The following is a 26,247-nucleotide window of genomic DNA, read 5'->3' as shown; positions in this document are numbered from 1 at the left end:
TCTGGATTCGACACCGCATGCTGAGAGAAACTTTCACTCCCACCACCCCTAAGGCCATTTACCATTAACCACCCAAGACTTGATTAAACCAAAGAGTGATACCTTTCTGAAATGTTTACTGGGATCCACCCTGCAGTGTCAAGAGGCTGTCATTTATAAGGAGGGAATGACATTTAATGCATGGTTTGTCATAAATAGTTTTGAGTAGCCTGCCTCTGAGGGAAACTGAAAGATAAGCACACTATTTAGCATTTTAAAACAGCTTTTCCACAAAATGGCACTGGACTGGAGCGGAAACACAAAGGAATAAGCTTTTCCAGTGTTTAAAGAGCTCTATTTTTAATCGAATTCATTTACGTAAAAACATCACCTATGCGATATAATGAATGCACACACATACCAACATCTTCTCCTTGAAGAAAGTGTTGCTCTGAGGCATCTGCAGCACATTCTCTGAGGTAAAGTAGGCCGAGGTCACCTCCTGACATAACCCTCATTAGTGTGACCACAAAGTAAGTCAAAGAGCTTTTCTTTTCATGTCTGAAAATGTCAGAGACGACTTCATTAGTTCAGGAGGGGCCAGGCAGGGGCCGTGGAGTTCTCTGCAAGGAGCATGTTCTCAAATGCCAGGCTTCTGTTCTGTGCGTGCCACGACCTAACACACAACACCGCCTCTCCCTGGGAGTAGACATGAACACACACACTCACTAACATACACTCTGGATACTCTACACACAAATAAAACCTGACGCGCTCACCCTGGGCTCTGAGTACACACATGCAAGCTCTTACGTTTACTATGTCCCAGCGAGCACACACTGACAGGAAGAACCGAACCCCTGCTTTCAACATACAGACATGCACGCTCTTCCACACACTGACAGCTGCACACCGGCTCCACGCTATGCAAATGCCAACCAACATGGCGTTCACTGGAGGCTGAGGAAAGAGAAGAAGAAGAAAAACAACAACAGAATGACAGGTGACCTCCTGCCGACTGTCTAAACTTATGCTAATGAAGTCATTATTGTTTATTTATTCCTTCATGACTGTGGCGAGGGTGAACTCCAGGAGGAACGTAGCAGCCAATGACTGGGAGACTATCCAATGAGTTGAACTGAAATGTCTAGTTTAAGCCAATGAATCAAGGTGGAATCAAGGGAAATTACACCACAGAGAAGATTAGTCATGATTTTGGGACTCATGAGTGCGCAAGAACCGCAGGTTGTTGTCTCGCTCTTTTGCTTCCACTGTCGATCATATATCTCATATACATTGATGGAGGAGTACAACATCTGAAGAAGCTGTTTTTACTATAAGCATATAATTTTCTCCCCCACCACCCTCCTCAAGCCAATCATGTCAGGTTGCCATGACAACAGCCCCTGAGAGAAGCTAAAATAAGCAGGAGATACAATAGAATGGGTTACGGGGTGACCTTCAGAGGAACTAACTATCAGTCATGGAGGCGGCCTTACTCTAACTCTACGTTATTATCAGAGAGCATCTGTTTGTTTTCTAAATTATACTGCTTGGTGAGGAAAGTAAAGTACGACAATGAGAAACACAAAAGCATGCCTCCCATAAGACCTAGGTCTATTTCCTGCAGAGAAGCAATTTCCCCTGCAGTCCAAACACCTACAGTATGTGTGAGCAGGGGGGGGGGGTCTAGGGACTGCATGTGGACCGGATGACTGTATAGCCCTCTCTCACATCCAATTACAATGAGGAACCAATCAGCTCATCTAAATTACTACTGCCCCACTATCCACCAGGAGTTAATGAGCCATTAACCATTTAATGAAATCCATATGATGCCGGATGGACATTGAGAGGAAATCACGTTGATTGGGTCAAAAGTGATTTTTATGTTAAAGCCCACTGAATTTACAAAACAAAATGGCAACATCAGCAGCATCTTAGGCACATCTTGTCACTTTTTTTTTCTTTAAAAAAAAAATGTAATACCACAGTAACATTTTGACAGAGCCATTTATTCATTCTGGAAAGCAAAGAAAATCTGCTGACTTTCAGATAATGTTATAATAAACTCATAGGTATGTGACCACCATATTTGTACAGCAGAAATTCTAGAAAAGTATCTAAACATCCTTTCAAACAAAGGCCCAACATATGCACTGCATAGGGACATCAAATTATATCTAGGGAGTATCCAATGACAGTCTCCTGGTCTATAACCATTTTGGTCCATACAGTAAATATTTTTGAACTGGCAAACATAGATGAAGGTTTGTCAAATTTGCAATAAATTGCAATAAAACTTGTGAAAGCATCAGTAAGAATGTGCTGAAAACGTCATCGGTTTCCACCCAAACTAAATTCGTTCACAAACACGCTGCATTTAAGCATTAACCTCTTTCTCATTTTCTAATAGACAAATCAAGTGCATCTGTTTTTTCCTGGATCTGGAAATAGCACTTTATTGAAGACGATTAAACTTAAGAAAGAGACTATTTATTTTTCATCAGTCCTGAGACATGCTCTAACACATGAGATCAATTACTATGACTGTGTCCATTTATATATTTTCCTTGTTAGAAATCGCCTCGTGAAACTTGTGATCTGTGTGAACAACTCAAATTTTGCAGCCACATCTGTGGCATTTCCTGACTCTTTGCTGATAATGCTTTTGGCAGATACAATTCATTCAATTCACACAAACAAAGATATACAATATGTAGGAATTAGGGCTGTCAAATGATTAATCGCGATTAATCGCATACAAAATAAAAGTTTGAGTTTGCCTAATATATGTGTGAGTACTGTGTATAATTATTATGTATATATAAATACACACAAATTTATGTATATATTTAAAAGAAATTTGTTATTTATGTACAAAATATTTTTATTTATATATAATAAAATTATATAAAAATATAAATAAATACATATACTTGTAAGTATTTCTCAAATATATACATGAATGTGTTTGTATTTATATATACATAATAATTACACACAGTACTCACACATATATTAGGCAAACTCAAACTTTTATTTTGTATGCGATTAATCGCGATTAATCATTTGACAGCCCTAGTAGGAATATACAGTATCTCAGTTACTAGTGTTACAAGGTCTCAGGTGTGAATGGGGAGTAGGTGTGTTAAATTTGGTGTTATCGCTCTGAAACTGAGCTGCAGCACGGTGGCCAAGACTATACAGCGGTTTAACAGGACAGGTTCCACTCAGAACAGGCCTCGCCATGGTCGAACAAAGAAGTTGAGTGCACGTGCTCAGCGTCATATCCAGAGGTTGTGTTTGGGAAATAGACGTATGTGTGCTGCCAGCATTGCTGCAGAGGTTGAAGGGGCGTGGGGTCAGCCTGTCAGTGCTCAGACCATACGCCGCACACTGCATCAAATTGGTCTGCATTGGTCTGAAGACAAGCAGACTAAGGACATGTATTACTGGAACCATGTCCTGTGGTCTGATGAGACCAAGATAAACTTATTTGGTTCAGATGGTGTCAAGCGTGTGTGGCGGCAACCAGGTGAGGAGTACAAAGACAAGTGTGTCTTGCCTACAGTCAAGCATGCTGGTGTGAGTGTCATGGTCTGGGGCTGCATGAGTGCTGCCGGCACTGGGGAGCTACAGTTCATTGAGGGAAGCAGACATACTGAAGCAGAGCATGATCCACTCCCTTCGGAGACTGGGCCGCAGGGCAGTATTCCAACATGATAACGACCCCAAACACACCTCCAAGACGACCACTGCCTTGCTAAAGAAGCTGAGGGTAAAGGTGATGGACTGGCCAAGCATGTCTCCAGACCTAAACCCTATTATGTGGGGTATCCTCAAACGGAAGGTGGAGGAGCGCAAGGTCTCTAACATCCACCAGCTCCGTTATGTCGTCATGGAGGACTGGAAGAGGACTCCAGTGGCAACCTGTGAAGCTCTGGTAAACTCCATGCATGTTAAGGCAGTGCTGGAAAATAATGGTGGCCACACAAAATATTGACACTTTGGGCCCAATTTGGACATTTTCACTTAGGGGTGTACTCACTTTTGTGGCCAGCGGTTTAGACATTAATGGCTGTATGTTGAGTTATTTTGAGGGGACGCTGTTATACAAGCTGTACACTCACTACTTTACATTGTAGCAAAGCAAAGTGTCATTTCTTCAGTGTTGTCACATGAAAAGATATAATAAAATATTTACAAAAATGTGAGGGGTGTACTCACTTCTGTGAGATACTGTACATATCAAGAGCCACTTCATAAGAAGATATACCAAATAGAGCATCACAGTTGGAGAGCTCACTGTGCACGATTCGAATCTGATAATGAACGATTAGATATAACCTTAAGTGAACTCCTGCTAATCAATGTCCAGTCTTACAGTGTGTCTCATTGCCACTCCTTGCAAACTACTGAAGATGGGTAAAAGAATTGAGGGTAATCCTTTCATATAATCAAACAATCCCCTGACAGCAGTTCAGCAGCACAGTGACAGCTGCCTGTTTGTACTCAAAAGACTCTTTCATGTTTTGTTGCTGTAGCAAGAACCTTGGCATAATTAGGACAGAAATTGTGCTAACATTCCCTTTCAGTAAACTGTATGGTATTGTGACAGAATAAGCTTTGTGAGTAATCTAAATAAATTTAAATCCTCAAACTCACCCACCACAGTGTATATGTAATGCAAGCGACAGATTTGGTACAAGCAGCCATCTTTAATTGACAACTTTCAGTTCCATTATAATTCAATGCAGAGAGACAGACTGGTTTACTTAAGTCATCTCATGAAGTACATTAAAAAAACAGCACAATCTTACCTTCATCAACACAGACTCGCTGAGTTTCTCCCGGTTTACAATTTTTATGGCAACTTTCTGACATGTGACACAGTGGATTCCCAGCTTCACAAGGCCTGGAGCGGGAGTAAAAAGAGAGAAGAGAAAAAAGAAATTCTGTCAAACAAGCAGAAAAAGTACATCAACCTAAAAGCACTTAGATGATAAAAGGCTGGTCCCAGCGTGAGTTTCATTTTGGCAAAATGAGAATTCTCCCTCTAAAGCCCGCCGGTATCCATAATATGACAACCAGGGGCACTTTTCATGTAGCAAAGTAAATGTCAGAGAACATACATAAACACAAACAAGGCAAGATCAGAGTCAAATCCCCCTCAATGTTTTTTTTTTGTCATATCGACGATAAAAGACTGTCACTATGCTCAAAGGCTGACACGGGCATGTATATATATCAGCAAGCATATTTGGCTAAATGCCACGTCTGTGCATGCCTTTATTACCCCCATACATTTTTCAGCACGGCTCTGCATATCAAACTGTTGATTTCCCTGAAGGTTTACACAGGGGGCAGAGGGGATATAAAGACCTGACAGGTCCCTGGATCTCTTTTATATGTATGTCGTTAAAGCCCAAATGGCATCTTGCGCCACTTTCACGACATGTCATTGATGTTGTATCACAGGAGAGGACGCTCCGCAGACGCAATCTACACCCTCACTCCGTGCTCAAGGGTGCAGCGGAGAGCGTCCGGGGGACCCAATGAATATTTCATCTTGCCGTAATTGCCTTGCGCTGAGATGAACACACACAGACATGTGTAAAATGTCATATGGCTAATGCAATTGTGAGTCACTGCCAGAACTTTCTAGGAAGAAAAAAGCCTGTATAGCTGAATACAAAATATCTGTTTTTTGCGTACACAAGAATCCCCACCAGACTTCCTTGATCAATGAGCTTCAACACCAACTGGTAAACATGCTAGTTCATAAACTAGGTCAACATTAACCAGTCTGAAGGTCAATGACATATAAGACGATCCACAACAAAGAAAAGGACAAATCTTATAAAAGGAAAGAAATATCTAATTTAAAGCATGTGTCGCGTTCTTGTAAATTCTTTGTAGACATTTTGTAGAGTTTGGACCGGCATGATCAGTGACTGAGAGACTAGAGTTGAAGTCTTCCTGGTATGTAATTACATAGGGAGGTCAAAATGATTTAGTCTGAAAATACTGAAGCACTCAAGTCAAATGGAACTTTAAATCTCCATTAATTTCCAAAAAAATCATCAATCGTTCTCATCATTAAAACATACAGCAAACCTCTCTCATAAATTGGTGCAAAGGAAACCATGGAAACCTACATGAACACAACTAATCAGAAATAGGCTAGCACACTTCCGTCAGTGTTCTGTGCAACAACAAAAAAAAGAAATTACATGAATGAGTCAACAACGTTCGAGCCTCTGAAGCAAGTAAACAAGCAGGGTTCTTGTCGTTTGCAGAGAAAAACAACACTCGCCCATAAGAGATTTCTCAACTAACACTTGACACACACACACACACAAAAAAAAGAAAGGTCACCGAGTTGCAAAGGAGGCGTGTGTGAACAAAACGCCTGCAAGCAATGGGAATAATAGAAACCAAAATGTTATGAAAAGTAAGAACAAACCATAATATAGAGTTGAATGAGTTGAAGTGGTACTTGACGAATTATGTGCCAAAGGCGAAAGGGTTTGTTCAAATATGAGTACCGGTAATACAGTCTTAAATAAAGGTTCCAAAAGGGGGTTTTACAGCAAAACCATTTCAGTTTCCAAAAAAAAAAAAAAAACAAAAAAAAAAAAAAAACTTACAGTTAAAATAACCTCAAGTTAAGTTATACAGTAATAAAGTACTTACAAATCATGTGCAAACTATTAGTTTAGTTAATTCATAGTTTATATATTTTAGTCTCTACATTGTTAATATGTTAATAGCCAACATGCGTGGTTAATATGTTAATAGCCAACACACAGCCAACATTTGTGTGTGTGTGCTTACTGTATTTGTAAGCATTTTAAGGAACACTTAAAATGAATGCAATTAATGTCCAATAAAGGTTTGTTTAAGTACTTAATGACATTTTCAGATGTTCCGTGATGTAATCTAAAGTGAGAACTATTTATTCCTAATTAGGGCTGGGCGATATATCGCATGCGATTGTCACGCGCATTTCGTCAGTAAAGCCGGTTCCCTGATTACCGCTAAATCGCCATCACCTGCTTTCAAATGGAGCGGCATTTAATTGACAGAACCGTAGATCACTGACAAGCTACGTAATATCGCGTTCATTATCGCAGATTAATCGCCTTCAATAATGAACGCGATATTGCGTAGCTTGTCAGTGATCTACGGTTCTGTCTATTAAATGCCGCTCCATTTGAAAGCAGGTGATGGCGATTTAGCGGTAATCAGGGAACCGGCTTTACTGACGAAATGCGCGTGACAATCGCATGCGATATATCGCCCAGCCCTACTCCTACTAACCATATTAACATCTTTACTACTGATTTAAAATACTGTACATTACTTATATGGTTAATAAAACATTGAACTATTTTTATTAGCTAATTAAACTATAATAATTTTGCTAATTACAGTGACAATGAAGAACGTACTATTTGTATATAGGCTATTATGTAGAGACTATAATATATAAACTATGAATTAACTATAAACAGATGATTTGTAAGCATATTATTATAAAAGTGTATGGAAACATAGGTGCCAATAAAGAACCTTTACATAGTGTACTTATATTTGCCTTAAATGCCACTACTTAAACTAAGTCTTTCCTTCCTTATTGTGACGTATATCTGAGTTAAACGGCTTCTCGAAAAAGAAAAACATAACTTGATTTTGCCCATTGGAAATTGATTGGTTAGGTGTCGATTGCTATTGCTGTGATGTCATGTGATTGACAGGTTGTCCTGCCCTTGCGCCAGTAAACACACAGAGAAGAGATGAAAAAAATAATGATCTGCATGGATAAAAAATATGTAATATTCCATAAAAAATATGAATTGTCCAATTTGATTTAATGGTGACTTTAAGAGAATAGGAAAAAAAATAAACAAGCCTTTCTTGCCATACTTCCCTCCACCCTCTTTTTAATATTTACTCTTTACATAGTAGTACACTGAAAGTAAGCTGAAAGAGTGCAGCTTTGATAAGCTAACATATACACAGCAGCATGACATCATGTTCTCATGGCTGCACAGTGGAACTGCATCCCCGGAGGCTCAGCATGCGTCCCCAGAGGCTTCCCTCATCCTCCCGCTGCAGGGACTCAAAAGATCAATAAATGAGAGTTCATCAGTTAGAGTGAATTGCCTGCTGGTGACCTTCAGCAATAACATGCATCAGTAATCACCAGGGCTTCTCCAATCAACCACCACTCTGTGTCAGATCTTCTCTGCTGTATGTACACGCAAACACACAGAGACAATACTTACTTTTCCCACATAGTCTCTGGCTTCTCCTTTTCTCTATAATCCCCACATTCCCCCTAAGAAATACACAGTAAAGTTTCGTATTAACTACTCTGTCTCTACCACAAAAAAATACATCCCATGTTAGGCCTTGAGATCCGTTTATTTTGCCGGGACTCATTCCTTTTTCTTATTAAAGAGCATGTAGCATGAGATTTGGCAGTAAAGTTGAGCACACAATAGATAACCACAGCTCTTGCCAAGGCCCTGTAGTCCCACTCAGATCTATTTTTGATTAATGTAGCAGCATCAGGGCTCCGGTATAAAAACTCCATAATTACACAGTGACTGAAACAAATGGAGTCTGTTTGAGGCTAAATGGAAAAGGTTACGTAGGTTTATTTATTATGCATGTTGCTGATACTGGTTTTACAGTATGTAAACGGCTTGTGATATTCAACCTAAATGTTGTCAACAATCTGTAAGCTGAGTGTTGGTTATGAACACATGGCCTTGATTTAAAAAATGAGCAGTCACCATTAAAATCTTAACAAGGTTCAGAAAAATGTTACTGTTTGAGAATGCTATTTGTTATTTACAATGGGCACTTAAGACATACACTCCAATCCATTTTATAGTAATCCGTTCTAGTAAACCTCAACCAAATAAAAAAAAAGGAGAAAAAAAAGAAACACCCTTGACATACATCCACTGATGTACAGCGTCAATTTTGGTTCAAGTGATATGAAACCATGAGACCAGTCATATTCTACATTGTATTGCTGTTCCATGCATTTATCCACTGACCTACAAAATCCCAGATCAGATGGTATTTACAGGTTCACTGGATCATTGAAATTGTTCAGCAAGAACGATTGGCAAAAAATAAAAAGAGAACAATAAAAATAGAATAAAACAATAGACTGAAAAAAAATAGAAACTCATTGTGCTGTTGAAATGTATTGCTAACATTTCAGTTTTGAAAGGGAAGTGTATATATATAACGGCCGCCGAAGTATATTTGGAGACACATTTTTGCTTTTATTATTTTTATCCTCTTATACTTTTATATCTGCCCAATATAATGAAACCATCCGCGATCGATTAACTAATCGTTTCATACCTGCTTTGATCGTTATGCGTGCGTCGTCAGAACTGTTTACTCCCGCTGACATTCCCACAGGCGCTGCATTTTGCAAAGTCACTAGGCGGCGCTGTTGCGCGTTCTACAAGCTCGCGCAACAGCGCTTCAGTCTGCTTCAAAGTGATTCTCAATCAATGAAAAGCGCAGATTTATGTCAAGCGATTGCTAATGAACTCAAGGTGATGAATTATTACAATGTCTACTTTATGTCCTTTATATAAAATGTTTTAGACGATTGTAAGAATCTGAAGGATCAGCCTGCAATAGTACAGACATTTCAAAATAAGAGTCCCGGTGTATTTCGGGCTTGTTTATAATTAAAAGTCACACGCTAAGTTTTTTCTCTTTCTTTTGGGCATTATTGGTATTTTGGTTACACTATAAATTGTATTTGATTTGATTTCCATTTAATTCATAGTAAATTATTGTAGTCTCCCCCACAGGAAGAAAAGACTAAGAACATTATTTGACACATATATTATTCATTTTATAAATTTTACTAGTAAAATCTGTGTCCCATTCACTGAGAGAGACACTATATGACAGCAAGGAGAACATAGGAAAAGGTGAACCATTTTGCATAATTTACAATGCATAATGCATAATATTAGTATGTAATTAAATGTAATATGCTATGTAATTAAAATTAATTTCAATAAATAAAAATACTGTTAAAAATCACACATTATTTGTTTGTCACATGTAGTAGACCATTTTTGTGCCGTGAGTAATAGGATTTTTCGCCCGGCTACCACCGCAAGTATATTTCAAACCTGTGGGAAGCACTGTATATATATATATATATATATATATATATATATATACACACACACACACACACACATTTATCTATAGCGAATTAAAGAGCATTCGAGGTACACAGTTGATCAATTCATGCACTCCCTGAGAATCAAACCCATGACCTTGGTTTTAAGAACATGCTGTTGAAGCTCAAGGAATTCAGCTCAAATAAAATGAACCATGGACCTGAACTGGATCAATACATCATACAGACAATTTATCAAAACAGTAAAAGATCATGTTAAATTATTAATATTCATGACACCTCCCCTGTCAACTACACCCACAGCCACATTTTTTTGTTTTGTTTTTTAAGTGACGTCTATGTAATAGAAATAGAAAGTGGCAGTCATTAAAACACTTGTTTCCTTTATCATATATTTAAAAAATGCTAATATTTCAAACCTCTGGCCTTCCACATCCTCATTCACCCCATGAGTGCTGACTCTAAACGCTTGCAGTCAAAAGTGTCTGACAGTGACGCGGGGCAGGTGTGAATCACAGGGATCTGATGAGCGCTTGTGTTCTCTGACTGGCTTTTAGAGCAGGTCAGCAGGAGTGTCTTCAGCGGTGATGAGCGCGAACCACTGAAAACAATAACACAAACTGCTCCAATAACAGCAAGTAGCTCATAAACCCTAAGAGTCAGGCATCATCTTTTATGTTTGTTTTATTTTCCTCATCTCCTTCACTGTGAAAATCCTTCAATTAGTCCTTTTATAGTTTCTGCCTAAGGGGAACAGAGGTCTTGACATCACCACCCACACTTTCACCACTGCTCTTCCCTCTGTCTTTTAACTACCAGCGCTCTGCATTTATTTAAAGGGCTGTTTTTAGCATTTGCCGCTTAGGCCCCACTGAACAGCTGGATGGAGATAAACGAGTCATTTTGCATTTCAAATCACTAATTGTTCATGCGGGTTCCAGTGGTCCAGATCGCCCATGGGTCTCTTCTCTTAGAGTGCTTAACACCTGGAACCTTCTGACAGACACTCATGTCCTCAAACCTATGAATTTTACCGTAACCAGAGCTTGGCCACAACTGTAAATTACTGTGCAAAGATTCCTAAAACTGACTGGATGGAAAAAGGAAGTTGTACTCCTCATTATGTCACACGTGTGAAGGATAAATAAGAATTTGATGATAACATGAGAATTTCATCTAGATTTGATGTGGTGTAGGTAAAAATAAATTAGTAAAATTTTCTGAAAAATCAGAATACTGCCAGTGGGGAGCAATTTTGCATTTAAAAAAAAAAAAAAAATGAAACAAGCATCTCTGTTGCTTAGGTACTCATGACAGAGTATGGTAACACCATTGTTTGTGAACTGCATATATATCTCAAATAAATGCTGTCCTTGAATGTTCTATTCATCAAAGAATCATGCAAAAAATATGTGGCATATTAACATTAAGCAGCACAATGGTTTTCAACTGCAATTTCTGAAGGATCATGTGACACTTAAGTCTGGAGTAACAGCTCGTGAAAACATTGAGGTCCAGACAACAAATAAGAAAATATTAAATATTATTTATTTTCTCAGTTTCTCAGTATAAAAATTCAGTGTAAAGTCCCCACTATGATTTAAAAGAAAATGTGTGTGTTTTCCAGGTGACTGCCTTTTAGAGAGAAGCCATTTGGAAATTTCTCAATGTGCCATCTGTGCCTGTCAAAATGATGATTGATGATCTTCAAATCTGAATATGAATATATATGGAAAGTATGGAAATCAAGTTGGTTATGGAAGTAGTGAAAAGTTACTTTTAATAGCAGTCCATTTGGGATGGAGCTACATGAGACACAAGGGAACTATCCCCATGAGAGATTCAATAAGCAAGTGATCACTCTCTTTCTCCTGTGACTCTTCTTTATGGGCATGTAATGTAGATTGTTGCATTTATCAAGCATCATTGAAACAATCTGAGATGCCATCTGCTTATTGCAAACACAGATATATAATAGGAGTCCCCCTCAGGCAGACTGATTGAAGCCCACTCCCTCCCAATCATGTCCGTCAGTGTGTGCTCTGAGCAGCCGGGAGTGATTATGGCCTGAATGCAGACTCACCATGAAGGCCACGAAGGTGGTGAAGGGGCAAAATAAAATTAATGTCAAGTCAACACTGACAGAACATTAACACTGATTCATTTAGCAGACACATTTAACCAAAGTTCTCCTACATGAAGGAACCACTACAAACCACTTTAACACTGCTGGAAATATAACTATTCATGGTTGATCAAAAGAATGTAACAGTTGAGGGCAAAGTAATTTGCAAAAATCTTAGGCTACCACCAGCTTTGTTGTTTTAGCAATGTTTTAATGGCCATCCATATTTATTTTTTTGTCTTTATTATGATATAAAAATTCTCATCAGATTTTGAAGGTTTTCTTGGCCCTCCAGTCCTTTTCCATTCCATTTAGGTTTAAGAGAGCCAGGTTCCGCTATTGCTCAAGTGTAAGAGGAGGTCATTAAATACTTGCCACTTTAGCCAATAGAAGTCATTTTTTTCTGTTTTTTAATTCTGCATACATACAAATTTCCTGTGTTTTCGGGTTATATTCTAATAAAGAGACTGAGAAATAAAGTCATTATACCATTGCTAAGACAACAACATTTAATGGTGGCCTAAGACTTTTGCACAGTACTTATATATATATATATATATATATATATATATATATATATTTATTACACACACACACATATATACATATTATATATATATATATACACACACATATATGCACACAGAAAGCTCTCAGATATCATCAGAGAGATCTTAATTTGTGTTCCGAATATGAATGAAAGACTTACGGGTTTGGAACGACAGTAATTAATGACAGAATTTTGGGTGAACTAACCCTTTAATAGTATTTATAGCTCCTAATATTAAAAAAAAAAGAGAGAGAGAGAGAGAGAGAGAGAGAGAGAGAGAGAAAAGGTTGTCTATATGAATTGATTACCTGAAAATGTAGATCACTATGCAGGTGCAAAGGAATTTACTTTAATGAAATACATACATCTCCTGTTAATGCTCATGTGCCAGTGATTACCCTTCCCTGAGTCAATCTAGGTTGCCTTAGGTTGCCAACCCCTGCACTATTTAATGGTTATGCTATTTTTTTTTTTTTTAAGAACAAAATGAGAAGTACAGATGAAAAATGGGACTGTGAGGTGAATGGAACTGTTATAGGACCACACTGCTGTGTAAAAATGCTTAGTAGACAGTCACTCAATGTTGTCAAGCTTACTCATTTTCAAATACATCAATGAACTTGAGTCTCAAGGCTTATTTCAGGCTCATGTCCAAAACCAGTCCCAAAGCTTCTACATGGGATCCTGGGAAGGGGGAATGATTGGACAGCAGACAGCTGCCCCTCCCTGAAGCACATGCTCCATGAGCATCTTGGGTCCGATTCAAATAAAGGGGCTGCGTGCCAACGGCATTAAACATGTGTTTATTGCTCTTAATGAAAGCCAAGGGGAGACAAATAAATCCTCAAAGGCTAAGCTGTTATTGCTTCCTTCTGGTGGGCTGTGAAAGTGACCATAACAGAGAAGTGGACACTGATGGATAAAACAATAGACCAAAAAAAAATGCTTAAAACGTTACACTGATCTTGTCCCTAATCCAATCCTTAATAACAATCAAATCTAAGAGCAAAACCCAATGCCAAATCCCAAAACCCAGTTGTTAAATTGGCACTGGCCAACCAGAAGCACGTGAAGTGCAATTCAGAAGTGTTTTGGGGAGGTTTAGTGGGCTTTTGTGGGGGGTTGCATTATACCAGTCACCATTGTAGGAGGCTGTTGACATCTCTCTCAAGCACTGGCTGATTTGAGTGCTGCGTCAGTGACGGCTCGCTCATTACCCCACTGCCTACTGTATATTAACAGTCAAGCGTGGGGATTTTTGCCTCTCAACACATCATCTGCTCGCTCTCTCACATTCCCACTCGCCTCTGTGCTTTGCTCTCTTTGCTTTCTTCCTTTTGATCTCCTCTCCTCTTAATTCATTACAGATAAAGGAGCCTCCACAATGGATCTGTCTAATTTGGATAAAGACAATAGAGGAGCAAGGTGGAGGGAAAGCAATGGTCCAGTTATTGTTCAAAAGGCACAGCAATGAATACTGGTCACAGTTATACAAGAACTAGCATCTGTTATGAATTCAAGAATCAATGTAAATCATGAAACAGATCCAAAAAAGAAAAGTCGTTGTCATAATTTACTGTCATCATGTCTTGTACAGTACAGGTTTGGAACTGAACTATATGAACGTTTCGATTGTTTTGTCCATATAAGCAGTAATCGGACCAAAATGATGGTCACTTTATGGACAAAAAAAAAAGATATTTGAGAATTTTTATTTTTTCAAAAAACATATTTTCCATTCCACAAAAAGAGGATATTATGATAGCACATTTTTATAGACATTTAAAGACAAAAATACTTTTTTACTGATTTCCAACATGCTATGTACCACTAAATTAATTCTGCACATTTGTGTCACGTAATTGAGGACTTTGAGAGGTTATTAATGTCATTTACTTATTTCAGCTGAAGAGCTATTGACTCCCTCTGCTCTCCTTTCTTATTTACCGTTATGACAGCTGGTTGTCACTCCTCCTTCCTCGACCTCAGCCAATCATGTCACCCCGTTGAAGCTGTTACAGCCAATGGGGTATTGATTAACTGTCTTTGTTACTTCTCAGATGAGATTTAGGAGCTGGGATCGGGATCGCTTCAGCAGAGGAGGACGAACAGCAGCAATAAAGATTTATCGTTTTACATATAATTTAGTTAATGCATTCATCATGCAGATAGGTTTACATCTGTCCTAAAAAGTGTTTTTCATGATGGTTTGATAATGGAATAGATATATATGCAGGGGTGCACATAAGTGGTATGCAGGTACGCATGCATGGTAAAAATAAATGATGCGCACCAGAAAACATGGAGTGAATCGCTTTTGAGTACCAACATTTTTGAGGACCGGTTCACAGGGAAATGTTTACTTACTGGAGTAGGATTTTTCTCCATCTCTGGTAAGATAGCAATCATGATGATGATAAGTGTGTTCTTTAATTATTAGGTGTGCAACGGATCGCAGTTAATCCGTGATCCTTACAGATAAGGTCCTACGGTTCGGCATGCATGTGATTCGTGGATTAACTGCTAAATTTAACCATCACAGAGTGATAGTATATCATTTGGACGTTTTTTGTCTCGCCAATTAACACATTCAAACGATTTTAAAAGCGTAAGAAGAGGTGAAAATCGGGACTCACGAGCTGTTATCTGTGCGCACAGCCTCACACCCCCAAAACGCATGCACGCAGAGAGAGAGAAAGAGAGAGAGAGAGAGAGTCAGACAGCGCTCAAACAAGGAATTAATTCCTCTTTCGCATTTACTTGCGTGTTAACGGACACATACACACAAAATTGTCAAAATACCTGTCTCGGCAAGTATTCTCTAGGTTAAGTCATAAGTGAACAGTTGAGAAAGAAACCGGATGTGTGTCAGTTATTTGGTCCGTGCTTTCCTTCTTAAAGTGACAGCAGCCTATTATTCTTGCTATTGTCTGTGTCATTAATGTTAGTAAAATAGAATAAAAAAAAATCATTATCATCATCTACCATGTTCGAGAGAAAAGAAGATAGTGAGGAGAGCAGTCTGGAGGAAAGTGATGAGGACAGCTTTTAGGATAAGTGTGTCGCGTAAAGTGTGAGTACCAAGCAACATCTCGAGGTGCTCCCTTGGGAACCAGACCAAAAAAAGTTATGTGCACCCCTGTATATAAGACAATCACTCTTACTAATTCAGAAAAGTAACGAACACCACAGTTTCACCACTGACAATATTCATCAAAAAGTACAATGGTAATGCCATAAATCACTGTGGTGATTTTTTTTTTTTTTTTTTTTTTTTTGACATTATACTGTAATTAATGTGGTAAATACTAGGGTATAAGTGAAGAGTTTATTTGCAAAAACAGTTAACTCCATTTTTATTAATTCTCACAAATCTTTTTTTTTTTTTTATTGTGCATTCCAAGTAATATTAATCAAACTGCAGTTGGGTTGTTTTGATTAAGTAATAATAACTCCAAAAAATTAAGGTAAATTAAAAAAATAAAGTTCACTGAAAGTATGTTTTTTATATATATTAAAAGTTTGTTTTTTAGCAAAAGCAGATAACCCCAACAGTCGTTTTTTGGCAAAAGCAGATAACTCCACATTTCATGTTTCAGAGTTAAACAAAACCCAAGTAATTGCTTTGTTATTGCATTTAAAACACACTCAAACACACGTGTGCACACAAACGCGCACACACACTAACAGATCGACACACACACACACACACACACACACACACACACAGCCATCCACTCACTGTGCGCACACACACACACACACACACACAAAGAGAGAGGCACACAAGTACACTCTCTCACACTTAGACACACACACACACACACGCGCATCCACGCACGTGCGCGCACGCACGCACACACACACACACACGCAAAAGAACAACCAAGGTTTAAGCATGCAAGTCGTGTATGGTGTTCAAGGACTTACAGGAGTCGAAATTATAAATCCTCGATCACTTTTAGTCAGTTTTGACAAAACTTCCCTCAGCTAGCGCGTCTTTTTTAAGTGACTAGAAACCTTGTCACCTGACCTGAATACTGTGCGCTGATTCGCTAAAACGGACTTATCGGTTTCTGTACACATACAACAAGGGCGCTTGTCGGCTTCTGCTGTAAAACGTGAACTTGCGATGGCTGACAGTGGACAATACCGGCTTTTCTGACAAAATGGATTTAGGGTACAGAACGTGCTATATATGGAGAATAATGCACAGCACTTACTTCATTTAAAAAAAAAAGAAAAAAGGCGTTTATCGTTTTTTGCAAATGAACTCTTCAAGTGAAAGTTTCACAGTAAAGTTTAAATGGTTTACATTAATTAATGCATTAGGTATTATAAACTAACCATTAACAATATTTTACTGCATTTATTAATCTTAGAAAAAGATTTTAATTTATCAGGGATTCACTGAGATCACTATGTTCATGCTAAGGGCCACAACCGATAAATGGTCGCTATGGAAATTCTAAATACTAGTCAAAATGAATATTATATTATATATATATATATATATATATATTTTATATACACTAACTATATATATATATATATATATATATATATATACATATAAATGAGTGTAGCTCATCGGGCGCTGTACAGCAGCTGTAGCAGCATGTTTTACTGCAAGTAATCAGGCTGGATTCTCAGATCTGCACCTGGGCATCAGGCCAGCATTACAGACAACCTCTGCTCTTCTTTTCCATTGCACCCGTTTATCAATCAGACCAGCACAGTGCTCTTCGGTACCGGAACACAAAACAAGAGGGAGCAACAAGAGGAGAAGTGCATTCCGGAGTCATCATGATGAAAGATGAGGACAGAGCAGCCTGTTAAACAGCACATTCACGTATATAGGGTATTCCTCTGAGACTGCAAAAACAGACAGACATGTACCAGGACCAGCCTTCACTTATACATACATCTCCTGTTCACACTGTGGTGTCTTATTTTTATTATATTCTTAACCTTTTGCCAGTCCCTTTGGGGAGTGTACAGATGTGAGTGAGTGTGTGAGTGGGTGGCAGTAGATTAGTTCAGCAGGAGTGTAAGGGCACAAGGTGAGGGAGGTTACAGAGTTAATACCTCTGTGTTCTGGGGTTTCTCTGTGATTCTCTTATCTCACTGGGGGAGTGAAAAAAGAGTCACTTAAAACAAAGAGTGGAAAGATAAAGAAAGAGACTGAGAGGTACAGAAATTGAGAAAGAGAAAAAGAGGAGGGAGGGAGGGAGGGAGGGAGGGAGGGGAGGGGAGGGGAGGGACAGACAAAGTTAAAAAAAAAAAAATAAATAAAAAAAAGTCAAAGTCTCTCGCTCAAGTATGGGTGTCTTTTTCTATTTAGGATGGCCTGTCTGGAGAAATGTCAATGAATGCTGACAGAGCAAGACCCTGAGCGCTGTTTTAAGATGAGTGTGGCCTCCGGTCTGATAAATCAACTGAAAGTTTCATGATCGTCATGTTCTTTAAGCCACCCAAGTTCAAGTAGGTTCACCTAAAAATCCCTCTTCTGTGGAATACAAAAGGAAACTTTTTTTTTTTCCATGCATTTACAACAAATGGGACATCCAAGCTTCAAGAAAGACAAAACAGAACACCAAAAAAATATCACAATAAAAATCTAATATGCTGATTTGCTTCGAGAAACATTTCTTATAAATATAATTGTTAAAACGTGGCCTTCTGAAGCCATATGATAGCTTTATGTTAGGAACAGAACAAAATTATTTACTAATAGTCTTTTTCCTGACAATGAATCAGTTCATCAAACCTGTCTGGATGATTCATCCATAAAACAGATCAACTCAAAACTCACTAATTCATTAATTCAGCTGCAGCGGTTAGGAATAGTTAATCCAAAAATCATTTACTCACCCTCGTGTCATTTCAAACCTGTATGGACTTTCTTTCTATTGTGGAACAGAAAAGAATACATTTTGATAAATATCCCTTTTTTTTTTGCCCATACAATGAAATTCAATGGTCATTAAAGCTGTTTGCATATCAGCATTTTTCCAAACATAGGTTTGGAATGACATGAGCATGAGTAAACATCTGAACTTCATGAGTATGGACTACTTTTAAGATACTTTATTAGGACTTTTACTTTTTTAACTAATGACAAAAAAAATTACCATTACATTGTTCAACATTTCTCATTTTGTCTTTCAAAAGAGTCAAAATGAGAGTAAGTGCAAGAATAGAGTTGTTGTTGTTTTTTCTACCGCTTTAAAAATAAAAAGAAATCACAACTGAATTCAAAGTAATGGCACATTTTCAGTAATTTGGGAACACAATGAAAAGCCTGCTTTCTGGTTTTCTAAGGCACAGCATTTTCTCAGTGATTATACAAATCAGTTTCAGTCTCTCGTAATTGTAACAACAGAGCAAAAAAGTCATAGGCAGCAGAGCATGACAGAAAGGACTTGAAGAGAAAAATAAAACATTTTGCTAAACAAATCAAACTTTGTTTGCATTCTATTAGTATTCTTATAATATTGATGATCTAGTGAACAGCATCAACATCATAACAGTATTATTGCTTTTTTTAAGAGCCCATCACAGTTTTTTCTAAGAAAAAAAACATTCCATCTCAATGAAAATATAGAAGTCTGAGGGAAAACTACATCCGCTTCATCTTCCCCAACAGAGCAGCACCCCACTGGAGCAAAAGAAGACACTGAGCGGCCCCATTCATTATTAATCAGCTAATTAAAAGAGGTTCACTCCCCCTATCACACAGCACATGATGAATGGAGAGGGAAGGACTAGAAAACAGGACAAGTCCCCTGAGGAAGAGGGAAGAAAGTGAGAGAGACCAATTGGGGGAATTGGGAGTGAGATGCATCTAAGATGTGGAAGGGACCCTGAGTAAACAAACAGCAAATTTTCTTCTCATTTCAAGTAACGGAATCCGTATGGCAGAATACAAGTGAAGACAAGTGAGAGTAAGAACCATGCTGAACTTTAAGCACTCAAATCAGACCGTAAACAGTGACCCAGTCTAGATATCAATTACTATAACTGAATAAGAAAAACAAAGTTCAAAACACTATTTTAAGTTTTCAAAGAAAACATGGTGCAGCAGAGAGTCTAAGCTAAAATTCAACTTTGCCATTATAGGAATAAATTACATTTTAAAATATATATTAAAATAGAACATTTCACATTTCTCATTACTGTTTATACTTTATTTTGATCAAATAAATGCAGCCTTGGTGAGCAAAAACATTTTAAAAAAATAAACATTCGAACTGTTATACTTAACTGTTGTACTGTTCTATATTACTCATTACATTTTAATATTTCAAGTTGTATAAATTTACAGTAGTTAATGTATTATGAACAAAAATGAACACTAATATGTTAACATATTAACTCTAACCTAATTTAGTAAACGCTGCCAAAGTATTGTACAATAACTGTATCATTGTTACATTCCTGTCCTGTTTCTCTGGTTTTGTGTTATAGGACTTTTATTTTGAAGTGTATTCTCTGCTCCCCTTGTTCCAGTGTTTTTCCTTTGTTTTCATTGCTGCATTGTTTGTTCCCATATTTATCCTTGTTTGTTTCCATGACTACTAATCACCCTCACCTGTTCCTTGTTAGCCCCTTGTATTTAAACCCCAGTGTTTTCCCATGTTCTTTGTCAAGTCTTGTCCTACATGGCTGCTTTGCCTGGTGCCCTTTATTCTTGTTTTCTCTGTTCCTAGATGTTGTGCTCAATGTGGTTTTTTGGTTCTTTTGTTAATGAATATTGTTACTGCAATTGGATCCTACTCTCCTGCATCTTTAAAGCTCACCCGCCTTACAACCATAGTTCCACCACATTATTTTCTTATAAGGGAACTTTACATTTTTACTGTCTAAGAAAAAAAAGGCAAACACTGAAGACAAAATTGAAACTCCAGCACTATTCCAAGTTTTCTCACACTATATGGCCATATATAATTCACAGCAACATTGCAGCGTGTTTGTCTGCAATTTCGCCGCCATGCAGACTTTTCCCAGAGGTCCTGTAGAACTGCACTTCTCCTCTTTAATTACGAGCCTTTTATATAACACACTCACACACGTGTGTGTGCACACACACACTGCTCAACCTGCTTCCTCAACTTAAAAACTAATTAAGCCACAGGAGGGAGCATGCTCCAGATTTTTTCCTCCTCAGCCATGTGATATGAAAGAGAGCGAATGAGTCCTGGCATCTGAAGGAGAGGAAGAGGAGGAGGTAGAGAATGTGCCCTGACACAGACGGATCATGCTTTGAAATGCATATAAAACCTGAAATTCATGTTTTTTATGTGTCCAAGGGGATAGCATCCTATATCACGCCCTAACAATGACCCTCAACGTAACCAAATGCTGTAACAAGCACTAAAAACAAATTCAGAATTGAATTAGGACACATCCTTGATTTCCACTGAATACTTCCAAATGCTCTTTTTTTCTGTATTTCCTTTTTCAGTTATACCTTCCTAATTCATACCACAGCATTAATTACTTTTCATATGATGCTGAGTCAGCTTCATACCTGCAGGAACCACATGGCGAAGAGAAGAGTCAAACCCATCCCAGTCAAGTTAATTGCAACAGAGGGCATCAAGAGTCGACTAGTATAATGATTCGTTTATAGTGCCTTTAAATATTTAAGAACTACATTAACGGAGAAGATAATGTCAATGTATTTTCTAGACAGACAGCACCATAGTATCCAATGGGTGCGACGTGACCAGAGCGTGTGTTAGTCTGACAGGCTGCCAACGCTCACCATCCTCCACAGGCTATCCCATCATGCCTGTGCTTCCTTTGATCTCCACATCCAGAATGATGTCTTGAATTAGACACAAGACTCAACATTCCTTATTTACCTTCCTAATTATCTCCCAACAGCTGTTTCCATATTTAGAAATACAAAAAATCTTACATACACACATGCATGCATATACAAATAAACATTTTGTAATTTAAAAAGGATTTTCCTGGACATTGCAGGTTTGTGAAGAGGTGTTTATATTATCATACACGTAAGCTTGTGTTTGAGGCCATTACACAAAAGAGGTGATATTTTACATTAGCCCAACTGTATATGCACCTCTCTGATGTCTGAAATGAGTGCTGAACAGGGTGCCATTAGCAGGAGACATTCCTATCATCATGAAGCCTTATACCGTAGATGTGCTAACATCATTTTATCACAGATCTTTTCACATTAGTAATGCTTTCATGTCAGTAGCTTTATTGATGGGGAAAGAGAGTAAGGCTCCCCAAAATTGCATTTAATTGAAGAAAACGTTCAATGATGTTGTAGAGTTTGACATTTTAAGCCTTGAATTGGTCCTTCTGTAGTATTAAATGTTTGTCCGTAACAGTTCTTTTCACACTGCGGTATATATAAGAAAAAAAATAAAAAATCACCATCTGATACCATCATTATACTAGGCACTTTTTAAAGGCTTTATAATATACAGTATATACCATGGCATATAGCAAATTGTATAACAAATATCTCATACCATCATTGTACCATGCTACTTTCATTTAAATAAATAAGAATTACTATAGCCAATAACTGATAAATGCTCAGTATTAAAATGTATTGTTTAAATAAATAAAAAAAAATCTAAAAAGTAAAACTAATCATTTTAAATGATACAAGTGAATTTATGCATCATAACATTATAATTTACAGTACGAAACATAAATATTCATTTTGAGATTCGATAATGATACAGTATTATCAGTGTTATTAAGATTAAGTTAGTGTTAGATGACAGAAAAAGGTAATCCAAATGTAAAAACAGAGGAATTAATCTTGCACTTTAGAAAAATTACAGTCTGGTCACACATTAGCGATATTTTGGCACAATTTAGTAGGCAAAAAAGGCCCTTTGCCTGTACAGTGATACATGAATCAGAAGTCACTTAGTTTCAAACCATGCAGCTTTCTGTTGGTCAAAGCTGCGAATGTGTGTGACCAACTTGAGCACTAGCGAAATCCAACCACACCTTAAAATATCCGATATCAACCAATACCGATGAATTTAAAAACATCAGATAATCAATATGGCAACAATGTATCATGCAATGCTCTTTTTTGTAAGGATGGTCTGTGAGCTTAAGAAGAATCAGCAAGAGAAAGGGAAACAGATAGAGCATACGTAAGTGGCGGGCAGTATTGAGAGTGCATGGGGCAGTCATTCGTATTAATGTCAATTACAGCTGTACAACAAAACACATATGCATCCAACGAGCCATTGGCCGCACATACGCTTCATGCTTTACCTAGCTAGAAATTTCCCATTAACTCCATGCAGATCCAGAAGTATTGGTCTAAAGACGTTTAGTTCAGGTCCATTGCATCCATTACACATGTTGTGTTAGTGGGTCACCGTGATTGATTTGATTAGAAGAAACACGTCTGGTACTCATACTGTGCGTATGAAAGAGTGGCAAATGCTCGTAACAAGAAACAATAGATGGTTATCGTCGAATTCAATTATATGACTTGCAAACCACACAGAGACTATAACGTAATAGATGTGTAATAGTAAACTCAGCACTGAATAAGAAGTGCTGAGGTATTGCTTGAGATGTAACATGGTTCCCCTCCAGCAGGAATGCACTGTTCGCAGTAATAGGTCATCCTGAGGCTGTTAGGTCTCTGTGTCCCCCCCAACTGAGAACTTGTCAGACAGCTCAGCCTGCAGCGAACACATCAACAAACACACACACACACAAATCATATAAACATAAACATGAATACTCATGTTAACATGCCCACAGTAACACATACTAAAATGCAATCCAGAATTTCCATCTGGAAACTTCAGTATGTAACACTTTCATAATCCATTTATGTCCATTTTTCCCATTTATGTCCAAGTGTTTTTGACATACATGCAAACTGAAGATTAATGTGTATATATATGGACAAATGGATTATGAAAGTGTATATATATATATATATATATATATATATATATATATATATATATATATATATCACAGTTTATTACAGTAAAACTACAATTGAAATGTATAAAAAGGAACTGCAAGGTGCATTTTTTAATAAACAACCAGCAATGGCAGCATGAATTAAATACCACCACGGCACATTATCCCTGAAGGCTATTTAAATATCTTCCAAAGGTTGTCCACTTGTATGCCAGTTGTTTTTAAAACATCTAGAGTCAACCCCCTTTTATAAAAAGAGAGGTAGACCTGCCCGAGGCCTTTCAACGCTGGTATATTAGTTATGAGAATTTTCCATGTACAGTAAAGGACGTTCCTACTGTACTCCTGCTGCGAGGGGAATTCTGGGCTTCTGTTCTTACGTAAGCGATCAAAGTCTGGAACACCTCATTACTCTCTCTACGCTCTGAGCTAGGACCCCTCCTCGTGGATCCGCGAAGTGGGGCAAAGCATCCATCATGGAGGCCCAGAACTGAGACGAGCTCAGAGGCTCACAGGGGCCGTCTCAGGAGACCGGGTGTCATTTCCCAGGGGACACAGCATGGAGAACACAGAACACAGCATGGAGGATGATGCCTACTTTTTTGACTGAATAGTATGGTATGTGTACATATTAGCTTCATATTTTTTATTAATTTCTGTGGTATTTCTGCAGTGTTACTAAATATTTTTAGAAATGGGAGCGTTTAGCGGAAGTTCTACCCGGAAGACTCTCATGCACGTCATTGCTCATTATCTAACCGATCATTACACGTCACCTGAGTATATAAGTTATGTTTCCACCCACTATTGTGTTCGCAGATACCATCGCCGGTGTTTACCCCCATCCTCCCCACCACCACCAGGTCGGTCCCCCCCCTGTCCATACAACGGGGGTAGGCTCCGCCCCTGCCTTCATCTTAAAGGGCACCTATTATGCCCCTTTTTACAAGATGTAATATTAGTCTTGGGTGTCCCCAGAATGTATTTGTGAAGTTTCAGCACAAAATACCCCACAGTTAATTTATTATAACCATTTGAAAATGTCATTTTTGGGGCCTGTTTTAAAAAGAGCTGTTTTGGTGTGTACCACCTTAAATATAAATGAGCTGCATATCCCCGCCCTGCCTTTTGATGAGGGCGTAACTTGCATACCTATGGCAATAAACAGTCGGTAGAAGCAGAATGGCTGAGAGTGAGAGACCCGCTGTTTTGAATGGCATTCAGCCGTACATGTTTGAACCGGAATCAGACCCAGATGATGAAGAGACTCCGGCAGAAGAAACACAATTGAGAATGGAGCAGGACGTCTCTGAATGGTTATTTGATACATTTATGTACTTATAGAGTTTTAATCGCGCCCCCTTTACAATTATGGATGTGCAACACACACACACACACACACACACACTGTGATAACGTTCGCGCAATTTTTGGAAACTACAAACACAAATACTGTGATAACGTTTGCTAAGTAAACATACACAGTTTTTAATACAATATCTTTAAAAATATATATATATATATATACACGTGTGGATACACACTATACAAACAAGGTTTAAATTATATACACAGACATTCTACGACGACGACAACAACTTTAGACGCATTTGTTATTGAATTGGCTGACATCGACTGAAATGACTATTTGCTCAAAAAACATTAAATACACTTACTTCTTCTGGAGGTGACGTTGGATCGCGAACAGTAGGCAATGATCCACACTTGAGGATTAACTTTGAAGCAAGACCTGCTTTGAATTGACCCTCGTTCTCAAAACAGTCAGTCAAAAAATGATTCGCGCAAACATAAACGTATTTTGGAATTTTGAGTGGCGCCTTTCTTTCGTAAATAAAATCCATCCACTGCGTTTTCAGTGGCTCTGATGTCGGAAGTAAGTGAAAACTCCTATGTTCATTATTATATCCCACAACAGAACACTTATGTTTCTTAGGAGACATTACCGGCTGTCGTTGAAACAATGGAGGATGGTTGACCGATCACCGAGGTCGGGGTCTATGCCAAAACCAGACTGTCAATCAAACCACGTGGGTGGGGCTTAGCGCAATTCTACGTCACAGTGAGAGCAATCTTAGAACAGGGCGTTCTGAGACAGTGCTTATGAATTATTGAGATTGTAAAAAAACCACTGGGTGGATTTTTCTCATTCTAGGGTGGTTTTGCTCACACACTGCCAACACACATTTATGGTCAAACACCATGTAAAAGTGAATTTTGCATAATAGGTGCCCTTTAAGGCAGGATCTGCAAACGTCTGCTACCCTCCGGACTGTACTATGGACAGGGCCTACGCCAAAGAACTTTATCATTTATCATTGATATTTACATTCAAACTGTCGAATAAATCGTATTCAAACGTTTCTTTGCTTCCCGAGTCTTTCTGGTATCATTTAAAGGGGGGGTATCACAAACAGT

General features: G+C 38.1%; 1 protein-coding gene across 7 annotated transcripts in view; it reads right to left on the bottom strand.

Annotated features, from left to right (window-relative positions):
* The window catches only part of brsk2b (BR serine/threonine kinase 2b), a 160,277-nt gene that overhangs the window by 73,539 nt on the left and 60,491 nt on the right, over window positions 1-26,247 (bottom strand). For all 7 annotated transcript variants that reach the window (XM_048185154.1, XM_048185156.1, XM_048185158.1 and 4 more), the window contains exon 2: window positions 4,803-4,897. In XM_048185154.1, the coding sequence (XP_048041111.1) occupies window positions 4,803-4,897 (95 nt within the window). The remainder of the gene's footprint in view (window positions 1-4,802; window positions 4,898-26,247) is intronic.

This window comes from Megalobrama amblycephala, linkage group LG3 (genome assembly GCF_018812025.1).
Source record: "Megalobrama amblycephala isolate DHTTF-2021 linkage group LG3, ASM1881202v1, whole genome shotgun sequence".
NCBI classification, from domain to species: Eukaryota; Metazoa; Chordata; class Actinopteri; order Cypriniformes; family Xenocyprididae; genus Megalobrama; species Megalobrama amblycephala.
The sequence above is the reverse complement of the archived record's forward strand: the minus strand, read 5'-3'. Positions and strand labels throughout refer to the sequence as shown.